Source organism: Liolophura sinensis, chromosome 6 (genome assembly GCF_032854445.1).
Source record: "Liolophura sinensis isolate JHLJ2023 chromosome 6, CUHK_Ljap_v2, whole genome shotgun sequence".
Lineage (NCBI taxonomy): Eukaryota > Metazoa > Mollusca > Polyplacophora > Chitonida > Chitonidae > Liolophura > Liolophura sinensis.
In genome coordinates this window covers 19,569,346-19,585,197 of record NC_088300.1, presented here as the reverse complement: position 1 = coordinate 19,585,197, position 15,852 = coordinate 19,569,346, and the positions used below count along the sequence as shown (strand labels likewise).

The window sequence follows — 15,852 nt, the reverse complement described above, 5'->3', positions numbered from 1 at the left end:
TATATAATAATAATAATAATACAGTCACATTCAGCATGGAACGCATTGGGAGAAACGGTTGTATGTGGGGTGAAGGGGTTTAAATCACTAGCTATACCATACCCCGTCTAACGGCAACTTGGCCATTCTCCTTCTTTTGTTTAATCCTTTGAAAAGCAATATGCACTCCACAACAATGCCATTTTAACAATGACAACACTATTTTTCATACACTGGCGTCATTCCATTCACCGAGGTTTAAAGTTCGTTTTTGTGCGAATGCGAGAGCAACATTGGTACGATGCTAGACTCCGAACGGCCGGCGTACGAACCTCGAATCCATTCCCGGCTCTTACTATTCGTGGTGACTGTACTGGTGACAATAAGTGATTGAGTGAGTGAGTGAGTGAGTGAGTGCTTGGGGTTTAACGTCGAGCTCAACAATTTTTCAGCCATATGACGACGAAGGGACCCTTAAGGTATATGTAATACCCAGGATTGATCCTGGATCTACCGCTTCCGAAGGATGCTCTACCAACTGTGCTATCCGGGCCGGCTATCCGGGCCAGTCAATATCCGGGCCGGATTGATAGAGCTTGTGAGACATTATAAGCACTCAATATACAAAACTAATATATATAATCATATAATATATAATCAGTCGATATATTTCTAAAATACTACTGACACTTTTCCCTCATTTTTGGCGTCGGAGTGTTAAGGAGGACTAAAATAAGTAAAACATGACGCCTTCGTTCCCTCCAACATAATACTGACTCTATATGGTAACTGACGGCACGCAATTCATGGGGTTTATGATTAGTTTAGTTTGCATTGTTCGCACTAACTTACATGCTTACTTGCACACTCGCCTGATTCTCAATGTTGTTTTTATACAACAGTCTCAGAGGGTTTTTTATGCGACAGCATTGAAGGGTAGGTCAAATGACTCTCCGACTGTGTGCATTTAAAATACAAACAACTTCAAGACACCAGATTTGACCAATTATACAGACTTTAATAATACAACCGTGCAGACTGTAAATGGAGCAACAATTCAGCACTATTTTAATGATAGCTATGCATAACAACGGGATAGCATATATTATATAAATGATAATAATATAAATATTTGATAAAACGTGTACATAGCACTTTTCCATTGAAAGTCCTCTTGTAAAGCATGACAGATTTTCTGGCACTAGAGAAACACACTCAGCACTGTGGCGAGTCGTCATCAAGCGAATTGTGCTGAACTCATTTTCCTGTCACGCCAGTAGTTACACTCTCCTGTTTCACGCCGTCAAAGATTGGACACTCTCATAGCTGACTTCTAACTTCCTTCTCTTGCCCAAAGTGACGGGTTTCTGGGTTTCTTCGCAAATGACTAACGCACTGCGTTTCCTGTTGGATCTCCTGGTCGTCTCGTTAAATCCACCATTTGTTGTTTGCTGACATGTGAGGAAAGCCTGTTCAGGACTGTTCTGATGAGCACAGTTCTCGTCTGTGTCACTCTCAAAGCCCGAGTCATTCATATCCGATGCAGACAGAATGGAGTGTACACTTAATTCACAGGTAAAACAGCTTTCCAGGTAAATTTCATTGGATTCTAACAGACTATATGGACTTGATGGTGCTAAATCTGCGAATCCAAAATCCAGATCGTTTTCTTGTAGGTCGTGAATGGCATAAGTGTCTGTAATGTAAAATGACAGAGTTAAGCAAGCTAGGTTCTAAATAATATATACATACATGTGTATATTACGCTGACAGATTGTAGTCATTTCATAAACTAGAAGAGACACCAGTACAAAACCACACGTTTTGCATATTGAATAACTTACATATTTGTGGAGAACTATTAATAAATATTATTTACACACCTATGAGATCAAAGAGTTCTTCATGGCACTCATTCAACAAGGATGATGTCATTTCTGAGCTCGTCAGGGATAAATAAGAGGGAGAACAACTGTGTGAGTCAATCGCCAAAGCTGGTTGCCAGTAATGCGAGGGGTCATTTAACTCAGGAAATTTCTCCATGTCCAAAGTGTACTCTTGGTTAGTGTCCACGTGCAATGGTATGGAATAATCCACTGTCGTGACGGATCGAATAGGTAAAGGGAAGTCCATTGTGTCGGGAAGTTCAAGAGATTTCTGAATTTGGTGCAAAATGTCTCATTTTATATAGCAGTTTACGTCATAGCTAACCGGGAACGCCTGTGGTGTTAACTTCTTGTGATTGGTTCAGTTCACAATACGGGACACATGGGGTCAAAGATGGCGTGAGGCGTCAAGTAACTCTCAGCTGTGTTCGGAACCCTGCTGGGGCTGTGATTATTCCAACACCCCCACCCAAACCGTCAGCCGTTCATTATCTGGAGCACGTGCTGTTGTGGTTGATTCAGAGGTCAGTTCAAGGTTGTTCAGACATATACTGATTGTCACCATGAATCGTCTGGTGGATAGCTAACTACTGATACCCCAACATCCGACTTGTCAATTGTGTATCTAGTTCTGAGAGCAGTTCCTGTGCAACAACGTAACTTAAAGCCGGTTTAGAACTGCTACAATGCCTTACTTTGTGCTTTATGAGTTTGGTAAAATAACTGGGAAAACAAGGCTCATTTAGGGTATAAAGTGTATATCTATTGTATGTATCGTATTTAATATTATATTGCGAGAAGTAGGTACTCTGTTTAAAAGAAAAAGCAACATTAGCTCAAATATGGCATCTTAGGCCTGTGTCACGTCTAGTTTGAAATAGGTATGGTTATATATGCTGTACTTTCCTTTAAACCAATTAAAACTTCAATTTAAATCCAAGTAATACATCGTTTCCCTTGCAAAGTTTTACTGATACTTGAACAACGGGAGATCACTCTCATTTGGAACAGTCTGATTCCATCAGCTGCTTGTTCATACACGTAATCCCTTTCACCTCAGCCCACTTGTAAACAACATTCGTCTATTAATACCATCATGCTGACATTCTTTCTCTGTGTGCTTTGTTGACCATTACGGCTTGGCTTCCGGGGTCCAGTAATGTTTAATCCCGCCAAACCACTTAATCTTAAGTTCAGTTGTGTTTTTAAAAGAGGCGATAATACGACTGTGTGTGTTTCACAACAATGTTTACATAGTAATCTGTGGCATCAAAGGGTAGGACTTAAATAGACTTTACCGACCACGTTGATACATCCACATTGATAATATCGACAGTCAGCACTGTATACAATTCTGTTGAAGTTTTCCGTCTGGTATTATGGGGAATATGAACTAACATATATCATTCGCGCTCAGTTGTCGTCTTTGTTTAACATAAACCAGTCTATCCTGTAAAAAGTTTACCACAAAATAACTGTAATAGAGACATGACAACTTGGAATGCTTTAGCTGCACCTCTCTTAGCTTTTCGAACGAGTAACATCGAGTGAGTGCTTGGGGTTTAACGTTCCACTTAACAATTTTTCAGTCATATGTCGACGGAGGTATCCTTAGAGTTGTTGCAGGACGGATTTTCACCGCTCTTTTATCAAGTGCTTCTGCACGGAGACGACTTACCGAAGGCAAGTAAGCTGCTCCGTAAGCTAATGATACGGGTGAACCAGTCGTTGCACTATCCCCTTCATGCTGAACGCCAACTTCCTCTTTTAAGGTCTTAGGTGTGACTCGACCCAGGATTGATCCTAGATCTACCGCTGCAGAAGCGGACTCTCTACCGACTGTGCTATCGGGGCTGGTAATGACAACAGCCTACAGCACTTGGTGTTCCCAGGCGATTACCCATCCAAGTACTGACCGAGTTCGACGTTGCTTAACTTCGGTGAGAGTAACATCGATCAAATTGGTATACTGGTATGTGTGAAATATTTGAAGTTTTGTACTTGTCTATGCGTTACCCGCATTACATGTATGTGTATATACACGATGATAAAATTGGTACATAAGTATGGGTTAAACGTTTGTAGCTCTGAGGCCAGTTTCACGAAGCTCTCTTAACGTTACGAGCTCACAACTACCATGACCACGTAATGCATACAGTACTGGTTGCCGAGGTAGTTAAGTGAACGTAACGTTAAGAGTGCTTCGTGAAACCGGGTCCTGTTCTTGTTCACGCTTTACTCGCATCGCATGAACTTGTGAATATAAGAAATGTCTCTTGCCTTGCAATCTTAGTGCTCAGGGATTGAGTAGTAAGTAGCTCTTCGTTGCCGTGGTGATTATACTTGATTCATTCACCTATGAGTTAACAGAAAGAAATCACTGTGTCCTTTCTAAACATGTAGTCAATAAACCACAAGTTTGGAACATTGTTAACTTCGGTAATACTGGAATGAGATGGTAGCAATTTGTGGTCTCGGAGGGTTGTTTTTTCTTACCTCTTATTTGCCGAGGACTGTCATAGCTTTTGTGTCTATCACAGCAATTACTAACTCTCAGCACCAATTCAGACTAAATCCCAATTATTTGTTTTTGATCCTGCATATCGAAATCATGCCTACGCCGACATGTCACTTCCATTGCAGTATGCTGACATCTAACACGAAGACATCAGGTTTATTTCATTAACTCGTTGTCAATTAACAAGTACCAATTTTAAAAGCTAATGGGGGTTTATTGGCTGCGTTTGCGTCGCACAGAGAGGATGTGGGTGTTAACAAGGAGTCAGAACAGCTGAAGCACCTGGTTTAATCGCCTTACCTTCTCCGCTGTGTTTGCGAATACACTGAGTATGTCGTCTTAAACATGCAGTTAGCTGATGAATGCACACACAATTCGCGATGCTCATTCAGGCGAAGAAGCCATATAAAGACACAATAAGTATTTAGTATTAAGTGTTATGTAATGCTTACTACTTTACTTATAACAATCAACTCACATGCAAAGCGGCTTTAGTGTTTCTTTCAGAATGAAGGCACTGTGAAGAACATACTTGAGGTTGATCAGAATTTAATTCACGTAAAAGTTAGACCAAATTGTGTTTTATGTTTTAATACTTCAACAGGTGCCAAACACACAAAGGTTGAAAACATGGCCTTATATTTCAGTGGTCGACAGCTCACGTACATCATGTATTAAATCATAAACTTCACTCGAGGTGTTGAGAATGGCTTTGTTTATGGCGATCTCACTACTAATATCACTGACAGTCATAAGTGCTCTTGTGAATACTTCAAAAGCAGCAACTTACACGCACGCTAGCACCATCAATTAAGCAGAATTAAGTTTAAAAAGTTCAGAGGTGTTGATTGCAATTGAGGCATTTAAGAGCTTATCAATGGTCGAATCAACACAGATGAAATCCTGCCGGAAATTTCAGTTCAGCTGTCAAGCGTCGATACTTCTCAGTCGGGCACTACTGGGGGTCGTATTAGTATAGAAATCTCCACTCACAAATTCTGTTGGTAAGGTGTGAACACCCAGAAGAATGTTGCTGCTGGTAAGGTGTGAACACCCAGATGAATGTTGCTGCTGGTAAGGTAGGGACACCCAGATGAATGTTGCTGCTGGTAAGGTAGGGACACCCAGATGAATGTTGCTGCTGGTAAGGTGTGAACACCCAGATGAATGTTGCTGCTGGTAAGGTATGAACACCCAGATGAATGTTGCTGTTGGTAAGGTATGGACACCCAGAAGAATGTTGCTGCTGGTAAGGTGTGAACACCCAGATGAATGTTGCTGCTGGTAAGGTGTGAACACCCAGATGAATGTTGTGACTTAGATAATAGGCTCCGCAGTTGGCAAATAGTTTACAGGGTGTCTTCGTTAATGTTTGGTTCAAACCGTTCTAAATAGTAGACTCTTAATCCAAAACCATGAGTGCAGTCTCTTTATATATCGGTCAATTCATGATTACACGGCCAACACATGACATCAAGTACCAAGGTTTCTGACGTAATCAGCTTATTGTCCGCTTGTATTTATTATGGTGGCAGCTGTAATACGTCCAACTCAAAAGGCTTGGGAGTAAGGACATACTTTATCGGTAAGTCTTAACTGCCGGAATTTGACATCAACCTGCTAAACCGGAGTCATATTAAGCATGTTAACACTAGAAAAAAAAGACTGTAAGTCTAATCGCTTGTACAAAATGAGAAGAAGAAAATTAGAAAGCTTCAACTGATTATCAGCATTTGAATCTAAGTGTCAAGTGCGACATTCATAAAGCACGAAGAGATGTTCCAAATTAATAATCGAAAGATCCATTTCCAAAACCGCCTAAAGCACCATCATCTGCCAGTAACAATCACTCCACTGCTTCTAATACAAAAAGGGTGACAAAAAATAACCCGGTTTGTTAATATGATAAGTTTAGCTCAAATTATATGTAAAAAAATACATTATATTCAACGATTAATGCAACACTGTATATACTGTTTCAGACAACTTTTTTGACAAACACGTCAGTTTTTTGTCTATCTTCATCATTTTCACATTTTTGGTGAGATAAGTGTTTGGAAAACCATATAGCTTGGCGCCCAGTAAACTAATACATTGATTAGAAAATTATGAATATTTTTAAGTTTGTGTAATTGTATGTTGCTAGTATCCAACAATCTCTATCGGTATTGAATCAAGAGACTACCATGATAAAACACCTGCCTCCTTAACTGAGATAAACACACAATGGACAAGTTTAGCGGCGACTTTCATACATCTATACACTTCTCTAACAATGCTCTCATGTCTCACAGCTTGGCCTGCTGAGTTTGCCGCCACCATTCCACGGCTGTCTCTTAATTAATTTATTTATTTGATTGGTGTTTTACGCCGTACTCAAGAATGTTTCACTTATGTGACCGCGGCCAGCATTATGGTGGGAGAAAACCGGGCAGAGCCCTGGGGAAACCCACGACCATCTGCAAGTAGCTGAAGACATGAGCTGATACACGTCGCTTCCTCTGGGAACGTCTGGTCGTCTCCAAAAACTCATTTGTTTCCTGACAAGTGAGAAAAATCTCCTCAGGAATGTTCTGATGATGAAAGTCCTCATCTGTTTCACTCACCAAGCCCGAGTCATCGGTATCTGGTGCAGACAGAACAGAGTCAACACACGACTTGAGGGCGCCAAATTTACCAATCCAAAATCCAAGTCGTCTTTTTGTAGATCTTTAAGCATCTGTGATAAATTCAAAACTGGGTGAAGCCATAACTGCATAATAAGAGTATAAAATAAAAGAGTAATGATGGCTCATACCGCAAGTATATAGTATTCAGACATGAATTTACAATTTGCAACGTTTTCACATTTTCATAACATTGACATTAACTTCACACCTATCATAGCAAGAAGTTCTTCATGGTTCTCACTCAGCGTCCTATCATATGAAGATGACGCAATTTACTGGCTGCTCAAAGAAAGTTCGAAGGGAAGAGTACTGCGTGAGCCAATCACGAGAGTTGGCTCCCAATGATGTAAGGGTTCATTTAGTTCGTTGAACTTCTTCATGTCCAAAGTGTACTCTATGTTAGTATTCACGTGTAAAGGTGTGAAATAATCCACAGTCGTGACGGATCGTATGAGTAAGCGGAAGTCCATGGTATCGCTAAGTGAAGTTGTCGTGTTGCATTCAAGGAGCTTTTTGACTTTGGAACAAATGACCTCTCCTTATATAACAGATGACGTTATACTTTACTTGAAAAATCTATCGTGTTACCTTCTTGTGATTGGTTCAGTTCACAATATGGGTTACATGAGGTCAAAGATAACGTGAGACGTCACGTAACTCTCAGCCGTACTCGGAACCCTGCGGGGGATGCTGGTTGTCCCTAACATCCCCACCCTAACGATGTTTTTTCTCTGCAACCAATCATAACCATTGTCACGATAAATCGCTTGATGGTTTTCAGGTGGCCAAGTCAATATCCAACTTGACAAAGGTAGTTAGTTCTTTAACGCACATCCGTTAATACAAAACACAGAGCGTCATTTTGAGGATGTTTTAGTTACACAATGCAGAATTTGACAACGAGAAACTTTGATTTTGATTAAAGGATAAACAGTTGAAATTGTTATTAATATTGGGCTCTCCTTGGAACTTAAAATTAGGCCACTGACACTAATTTTGGTCGTTTCAGACATACAAAATTTGTCAAGCTTTTGCACACTTGAAATATATGTGGTCCATTTTTCTTAACTTTTCTTGTAAATGACGTCGCCTTATGGTACTATAACCCAGATAACGTCTTTTATGAAAAGAGTTACGACAAATGTGACTTATGAAGCTTTGTTAAAGTGGCTGCAGGTAGGAAGGATAAGGAGAGTTGGTATACACCATACTTCAAGCAATATCGAGCTAACCTTAAAGGCTTGACCCAACGGTAGGTTACCCTTACAAGCAGCAGTCTGATTGCACCAGCAGCTTGTTCCTGTATCTAAGCCTCTTTTACCTAAACCCACTTGTAAACAATAAACGTCTGTTAATGTGGTGTTGAGATTGTTTTCTCTGTGTCCCTTGTTTATTAATACGACTTTTCTTAACCTTCAGTTCAGCTTTATTGTGTGTAAGTTTTGGTCTAACGTGATAATCCTACCAGTACGTTTTGGTATTTTGGGTTATAACAGTCACAATGTCGACGGTCATGACCTTGTTTAAAAAGGACAACATTTTATAGTTATATAAGACAGGTTTCGCAATTTGCTTTTTATGCTGTATGCTCATAGCCGCAATAGGTGCTACACGATGAAACACTGAATACTCTCGAAGTAAGTGAGTGACCGAGTGCTTGGGGTTTAACGTCGTACTCAACAATTTTTCAGTCATATGACGACGAAGGAATCTTTAGGGTGCATGTACGTGTAACGTGCCTCCTTGTAGCAGGACGGATTTCCACCGCTCTTTTATTTAGTGCTGCTTCACTGAGACGACTTACCGAAGGCAAGTAAGCCGCCCCGCCCGAGCCATTATACTGATACGGGTCAACCAGTCGTTGCACTATCCCCTTCATGCTGAACGCCAAGCGAGGAAGTTACAACTTCCTCTTTTAAAGTCTTAGGTGTGACTCGATCAAGGATTGATCCTGGATCTACCGGTCCCGAAGCGGACGCTCTACCAACTGTGCTATCCGGGCCGGTACTCTCGAAGTAACACAGTTACAAATCTCCACATAGCCTTGCCCGTAAGAAACCTTCCTAGTAAAGTAAATATATATAAATGAATCTGCATAAGGATTTGGGAGCTGAATTGTTGTTTAAAGACTTTAAGTATATGCAAAACAAAACATTGGGCTTTTAGTGAGATCACTTAAGAATAAATTTTGCAATATTGCTTTCAAGTTGTATGTAACAAGATAGTGTATGCTTGCTGTTGCATTCAAAGCACTGGTTGATTCTGTTCCTTGGAAACAAAGATAATACATGTGGTTACAGATACAAAAGATCGTGATCTTGAACGTTCATGTACTTCCATCTAAAAAGTCCGCCACATTAACATATAAACCCACTATTTGGTGTGCTACTCAATTTCAGTCGTCCAAATTTACCTCTATACTCCCATTTCTCCACACGTTGGTTATTTGTTGGTTGGTGCATTTTATTGACATCATGCGATGTCTGGATTTGCTATTACTTTCGTCTACAACGTGCTTTCACATGCGAGGCATAATTTACATTCGCGACGGATAGAGGAAAGTCTATAGAACTATTAATCAGGTGAATTGTGGCCTTTGTATGATGACGTCATGACTCAATAGAACACCTGCACTGCTCCAGGCTCGCTGTGGTCTAGCTAATCAACATATCAGGACAGTGACGAGATTTCTTTTCATTTATCTGGTGTGGATAGTTCTCATAGGAGCACTGCTGGGGCTGGATTGGTATACAACCACCCCCACCCCACCCTCCCCAACTCCCCCAACTCTTCTCATAAAGTGTTAATACCCTGATGGGTGGTTCAGCTTGGATTATAACTTCCACCATTGGCACCGAATTTCTCGATGGCGGTTTTGTTTATGGCGTTCTTAATGGAAAACAATGACTACAACGCCGACAGGACTGTTTTTGACACGCTTGTTCTTTGTGTGTCTGTCACATAATTATTAAACTATATCCACATGACATCAATTACCAACGCTTGTGGCTTAATGAGCCCATTGTCGGTTTGCATTTATCATTTTGACAGTGATGAATACCATACCTGAAACACCCTCGGACATAAATTTAATATATCCGTTAGTCATGAATGGCGCATTTTTCTGCAGTCTGCTAAAACGGAGATGGGAGAGATTAAGCTGATGTAAGGCTATGAAACTAATCTCAGTCGCCTTGGAGAAAGTGTGTTATATTGTTTCTGGTTACATAATAGGTTGAATGGACAAATACTGACTTGTACCGACTGACCATTTAGCTGATAATACCATGTCAGTTTACCTGTACCCAGGAGGCGACTGAAGTCTGTATTAAGATCCACAAAGTGTATTCCCTGATAATGATAATACTTTCTAAATGGCATCTACCTGTCTTATCTGTCCAGCTTAGGGAGCTCCATCAGAGGGATGATACATGTTCGCCGTAAAGCCTCTTGGTTACGTGGTCTAGACGACTGAAATGTATTGCTGGCGATTTGGTGCCTCACTCTGAGGTCGCTTGTTCGAAACTCGGAGTGGCCAATATTCATCTAGATTCTGTGCTATATCCATTAACCACAATATCGTAATAAGATCTTCAAACAAACCTTTACATTTGAAAATTATGGATCACCAACGCCCACACTTTTGCCATCTCCTCATTCCAAGCGATACCGGATGATAACCCCATTAAAACATTGGATTTGTTTCTTACGCATCGCCCCTTTAACAAGACAATTATGAAGATAGCCACGTTTGATATCACAAATCACTGTATTGTATAACAAATCTGTATACAAATAAAGTACAATGTGCGTGGAATTATTTTGGGTTGTTCATTTTATAATTTATGCTGAAACTATACATGAGAGAACACATTATTATAACCTATTTCAGCTACACATTTGAAAAGTATATTCTAAATATTTTAATAATTTGTTGATTTCATTTTTTTTTGCTTATATTTCGACTTGACTATGCACAACATAGAGTAAGAGCTGTTATTTTGAGTATAGCTTAATTCTAAGGCGTCAAAACTTACAGAACAAAATGTATAATATCGTTAGCAATTCGACAGAAAAAGACGCCAGTATGCGAATATTAAAAAACAATAACAATAAATGTAGTCATACAAAAGCAAAGTATTAAGCATACATATGTATTTGTACAAAGAGCCTTAACACTACGGTATGCAAATGTTGATAATTTGAGTTTTAAGTCGATCATGGTTTGACACGACCTCCATTGCAAAAGATTGTTTGAGACATGTACACAGTGGGTTGTACTAGCGGTGCCTTGTTGGTTCAGTTATTCTTACGACTCAACAATACTGTCCTACTCATGACAAGACGGTTTCACAGCCTGTTGAGTTCAGCGTCCACCCCACGGTTCTTTACCTTGTCAATCATTCTGTACATTTGATTAATGTCACAACCTCACTGATAGTGAAGACAATGGCCACTTCGATTATACACTGAGCAATAATCAACACACCAGTCCGCCACCCTTTTCATCCAACGTTGCATCAATTGTTTATATTGTTAATTGACTATAAAATTATTAAGTATGAATATTTAACCCCTTCTTTGTGATAATAGTCTACTATTTCCATAAATAAAAAATAATTCTCACTGGTTTTAAACGATTTAATACACGTTTGGTGTCCCAGGAGTACTAAGGAAAGTGTTAAAAAAAATGGGATAAACTTTGGTAAGCGGTATAGTATGATATCAATAAACATCATAATACTCTTACCACAAATGTTTTGAAGTTGCTGTATAGCAAATTAGAAGTACATATAATAAATATACCCATCACCGTATGCGCGACTCTCATTCTACTTCCATGATACCAATGAGTGTCGGGTTTGCATGGGTGGGCGGGGCGGGTGGAATAACTACCATCTCCATTTGCTTCACTGAAACATACACAATCGACCGAAGACATTATTCAACCCATCTTTACTCAGTGGGTGAATCCTCTCAGTGTGACTTAATTTGCTCTTCCCATCATTGTTTCCTTATACTTGAAAACGGCGTTAAGAGTTTGGTCTGCTGCTCGTGGTGTCCTCATTCTATCGTTGTTTTCTGAAGCTTCAAATCTACACAAACCTAATACACATACATCCCCGATAGCGTTCAATCAATCCAATACTGAACACTTATTCTATAAATTCAGGAGATGAATTAATTGAGACAAAGTGCTGATCTGGTGCCAAGTTATGTGCACTTGCCAGAATTCAGCGTTTCAACTTGTTGGCATTGTTGCCGTATTGCAGACTCTCCACGAAGAGTTGGACAACGTGCAGCGCTAAACCGACGGTATGCTTATTAGTCACACTCTTTGTGAAGTTTAAGCTCGTTTTAACTTTGCTTTAAGTTGCTTCTGTCCAGACGGCTTTAACAGCAGTTGTGGAGGGGTGGAATGCAATGTCTATGATGAAATGTCTCACTCAGACCCCCACTTTCCATTAGATTACCACCGATTTAACATATGCTTTGTTCCCTCAAGTAGACCTTTGAATTTGATGGTTATTCTGAACTCCCGAACTGTCCTTTGCCATTAACGACGATGCTCCGTTTGATTTCACAGCATCGCTAGCTGCTTGTACCAAGATGGTCTCGTAAATTCCATCGCTGTACTTTTTGAGTTTCTCCATTCTGATTTGTGCATTGACCTTACCCACGCCTCAGACAACATTCTTCTACCCTCAGTAATTATGGACAGAGAGCCACCAATTAATACTAATTGGTCTTACCGTTTTAGCTGATGAGGTCAACGCTCAGTTGCACATATTGCTCACATTGCCAAAATGAGCTCGAACCACGCCAAAAACAAGAACACATTGTCAACGATCTTATCCCATGTAAATAAATGTCGATCAGAACAGCACATCCATAACTCCAAAGTATTGATTTTCATGAAAAAAACTTCCATTTTAATCAGTAACACAACGTCGCTCTTGTTATCAGAGCGCTTACACAGCACTACATTTAAAAGATTGCCACATGAAATCATCCTTTGCCAAAAAAGGACATTTGTAATAGCACATATAAATAAAGTAATATTTGTTTGTACTGGTCCCTGATGTATAGCACTTTTATATATTTTAAATAATGAAGAGTTTTTATTGAAGGTTCTCACTTAAAGTCTTTCTCATATTGAAACAGGAGAAGCTGCCTTCTGCAATCTCGTGAGCCAAATTCAAGAAGGTTGGAGGGACAGTGTCTGGCCATCAAAGATCTCTGTCATCGCTGACCCTTATCTTCCGTCTCTTGTACACTGTGATGTGTTCTATGCTTGCTGGCGCACATCGCCTCCTCTTGCGTCCACGTCTTGTTTCTTGACAAGGGAGGACAGTCTCCGCAGGAATGCTCTGGTGATCGACGTCCTCGTCTGTTTCACTCACAAAACCCGAGTCATCCATATCCGGTGAGGACATAACAGAGTCAACGCTTGGACAGGTGAGAGGGCTTTCCTGGTAAATTCCTGTGGTTGCCAACACAGTCTGTGAACTTGAGGGCGCTAAATCTACGAATCCAAAATCCAGATCGTCTCCTTGTAGGTCATGAATGGCATAAATGTCTGTAACAAATAGATAGTTGAATTAACATAACTGGCTTAAATCGGGCATGCATTGTACACATTTATCATACATGTACACACATTTGTATCTCATGTTTGTACTAGTTCCGAAAAAAAAAAAGCAATTATGGAAAATGATCATACATAATGTTTGGCTGCCATAACCTACATATTTTATTACGTTTGTACACACCTATGAGATCAAGAAGTTCTTCATGGTTCTCACTCATCGCCAAATCAAGTGAAGATGACGTCACTTCCTGGACCGCAAAAGACATGTCACAAGGGGAATAACTGTGTGAGTCAATCACCAGAGCTGGCTTCCAATAATGTAAGGGGTCAGTTAGCTCAGGGAATTTCTCCATGTCCAAAGTGTACTCTATGTTGGTGTCCACGTGCAAAGGTGTGAAATAATCCACAGTCGTCACGGACCGTATGGGTAAGGGGAAGTCCATGGTATGGATATGTGAAGTGGTCGTGTTCTGTTAACAGAAATTTCTGACTTAGGTACAAAGCTTATCACCTTATATAGCAGATGACGTCATGGTTTACTCAGATCACCTGCGGTGTTGCATTTCTTTGATTAGTTCAGTGGAACGTAAGAGTAGATTTAGGGGGAGGTGAGTCGTCAGGTAACTGTCAGCTGTGGTCCGAACCCGGCTGGGGGTGGGGGTTATTCCAAACACCCCCACCCAAACAAAAAGTTCTCCTGTGCCACCCCAGCCGTTCTCACAGTATGACGGATACTTCAAAGGTCAATTTGCGTTTATTTAGACGTAAGCAAATGCGTGTCCATTGTCAAGTAGCTTCAGATTTGGCAAACTTATTTACTTCTTACAGTAACATCCTATGCAAAAACAACATTTACAAATCTTAAAGGTGGAGAAAACTTGAAAATTACATAAAGTACAAATGAAACAGTGCGAAAAGTTAGTTGTCAATGTGGTCTTCTATATGTTTTCGATTTTTCTTGAAAGAGAAAAGGGCTCTTGAAAATAATTTTTAGACTAAATATATATGTTTTCGTTATTCGTATACACCCATGTCCTGGGGAAGTCCTGGTAAAAAGTGTTATCACATTCTACAGTGACGGAAGTGCTTCTAATCTTCTAATAAGCTTAGGGATTATAAGGTCGTTTCAGAACAGATCAACGACGGGGAGGGATCGAGAGCAAGGAGGGGTGGGGGTTAAGCCACCACCCAGTTTATTGCAAATAGCGTGACCATTCTCACCCTGAGCAGCCTGGTTCCATCAGCAGCTTGTTCCTGTACAGAAGCCCCTTTTACCTAAACCCATCTGTTAACAAAATACATATGCCATTATCGTGCTGATGTTGTTTTCACTGTGTGCTTTGTTTACCTATTCGACATTGTTTACCAAGACGGCTTGGCTTCCACGTTCCTGAACAGGTTTAGCCTCGGCAAATCCACAGTTCAGATTTATTGTGAGTTGGGTTTTAAAAATAGGTGGTAATCTGTCTAATTTGACTCTGGGCATTTTACAACAGAATGCATAACACAGTAACCTGTGACGTATAATGTACATTTACATCAACCACCACACGATCTCACTTACAATGTCTTTGGTGAATACTGTATAAAATTCTTTACCAGTTTAATGTGTGATATTTTGGGAGATACGGCTCACTGGCAGCATATAGTATGATGTATCTGTTTTCTTTCTTCTTCACGCACCTTTTTTTTTCTTAATTTAAGTGTCTCACACAGGTAGACGCCTCTTAATTTTTAGACGGAGCTACTCGGATTTTGTGTGAATTGTTCAGAATGTTGTGCATGTATCTACGCGTGCTTAATCCGGACAGATTTTGCGTCTCGCAATGTATGTTGCCCAAGATATAGCCTATGTAAGTTACTATAAATGTGGAACCGTGGGTATAACATCACATACATCGTACTATATGTTACTCCTTAACGAAGACATTGTAAATGCATAATTTTGCTTGCTGGCTTCAAATGGTACTAAAGCACAGCATGTCAATGCTTTGAAAATAAATCATACCTGTGTGAAAAAATTACTGAAGCCATATGAGCCATTGTGGGAGGGTAAATACAAATGATTCTATAAACTACCATAGTCAATGAAGGCTATTTGTGCTTGACCAGCAATCCCATCGACAAGATAGAATAGCAACTTTGCACAACCCAAAAATGTTAAATAGACAGAAAATGTAAATGAACCCCAAAATGTAAAATAGTTGT

The 15,852-nt window shown here is 40.0% G+C and overlaps 1 protein-coding gene across 1 annotated transcript; it reads right to left on the bottom strand.

Annotated features, from left to right (window-relative positions):
• Window positions 1–13,056: 13,056 nt before the first annotated feature.
• On the bottom strand, window positions 13,057–13,879 carry LOC135469401 (uncharacterized). Its single transcript, XM_064748038.1, has 2 exons — window positions 13,826–13,879; window positions 13,057–13,632 (listed from the first exon to the last, which is right to left on the bottom strand). The coding sequence occupies exons 1-2, from the start codon at window positions 13,860–13,862 to the stop codon at window positions 13,283–13,285; spliced, it is 387 nt and encodes a 128-aa protein (XP_064604108.1). The 5' UTR covers window positions 13,863–13,879; the 3' UTR covers window positions 13,057–13,282.
• Window positions 13,880–15,852: the final 1,973 nt, after the last annotated feature.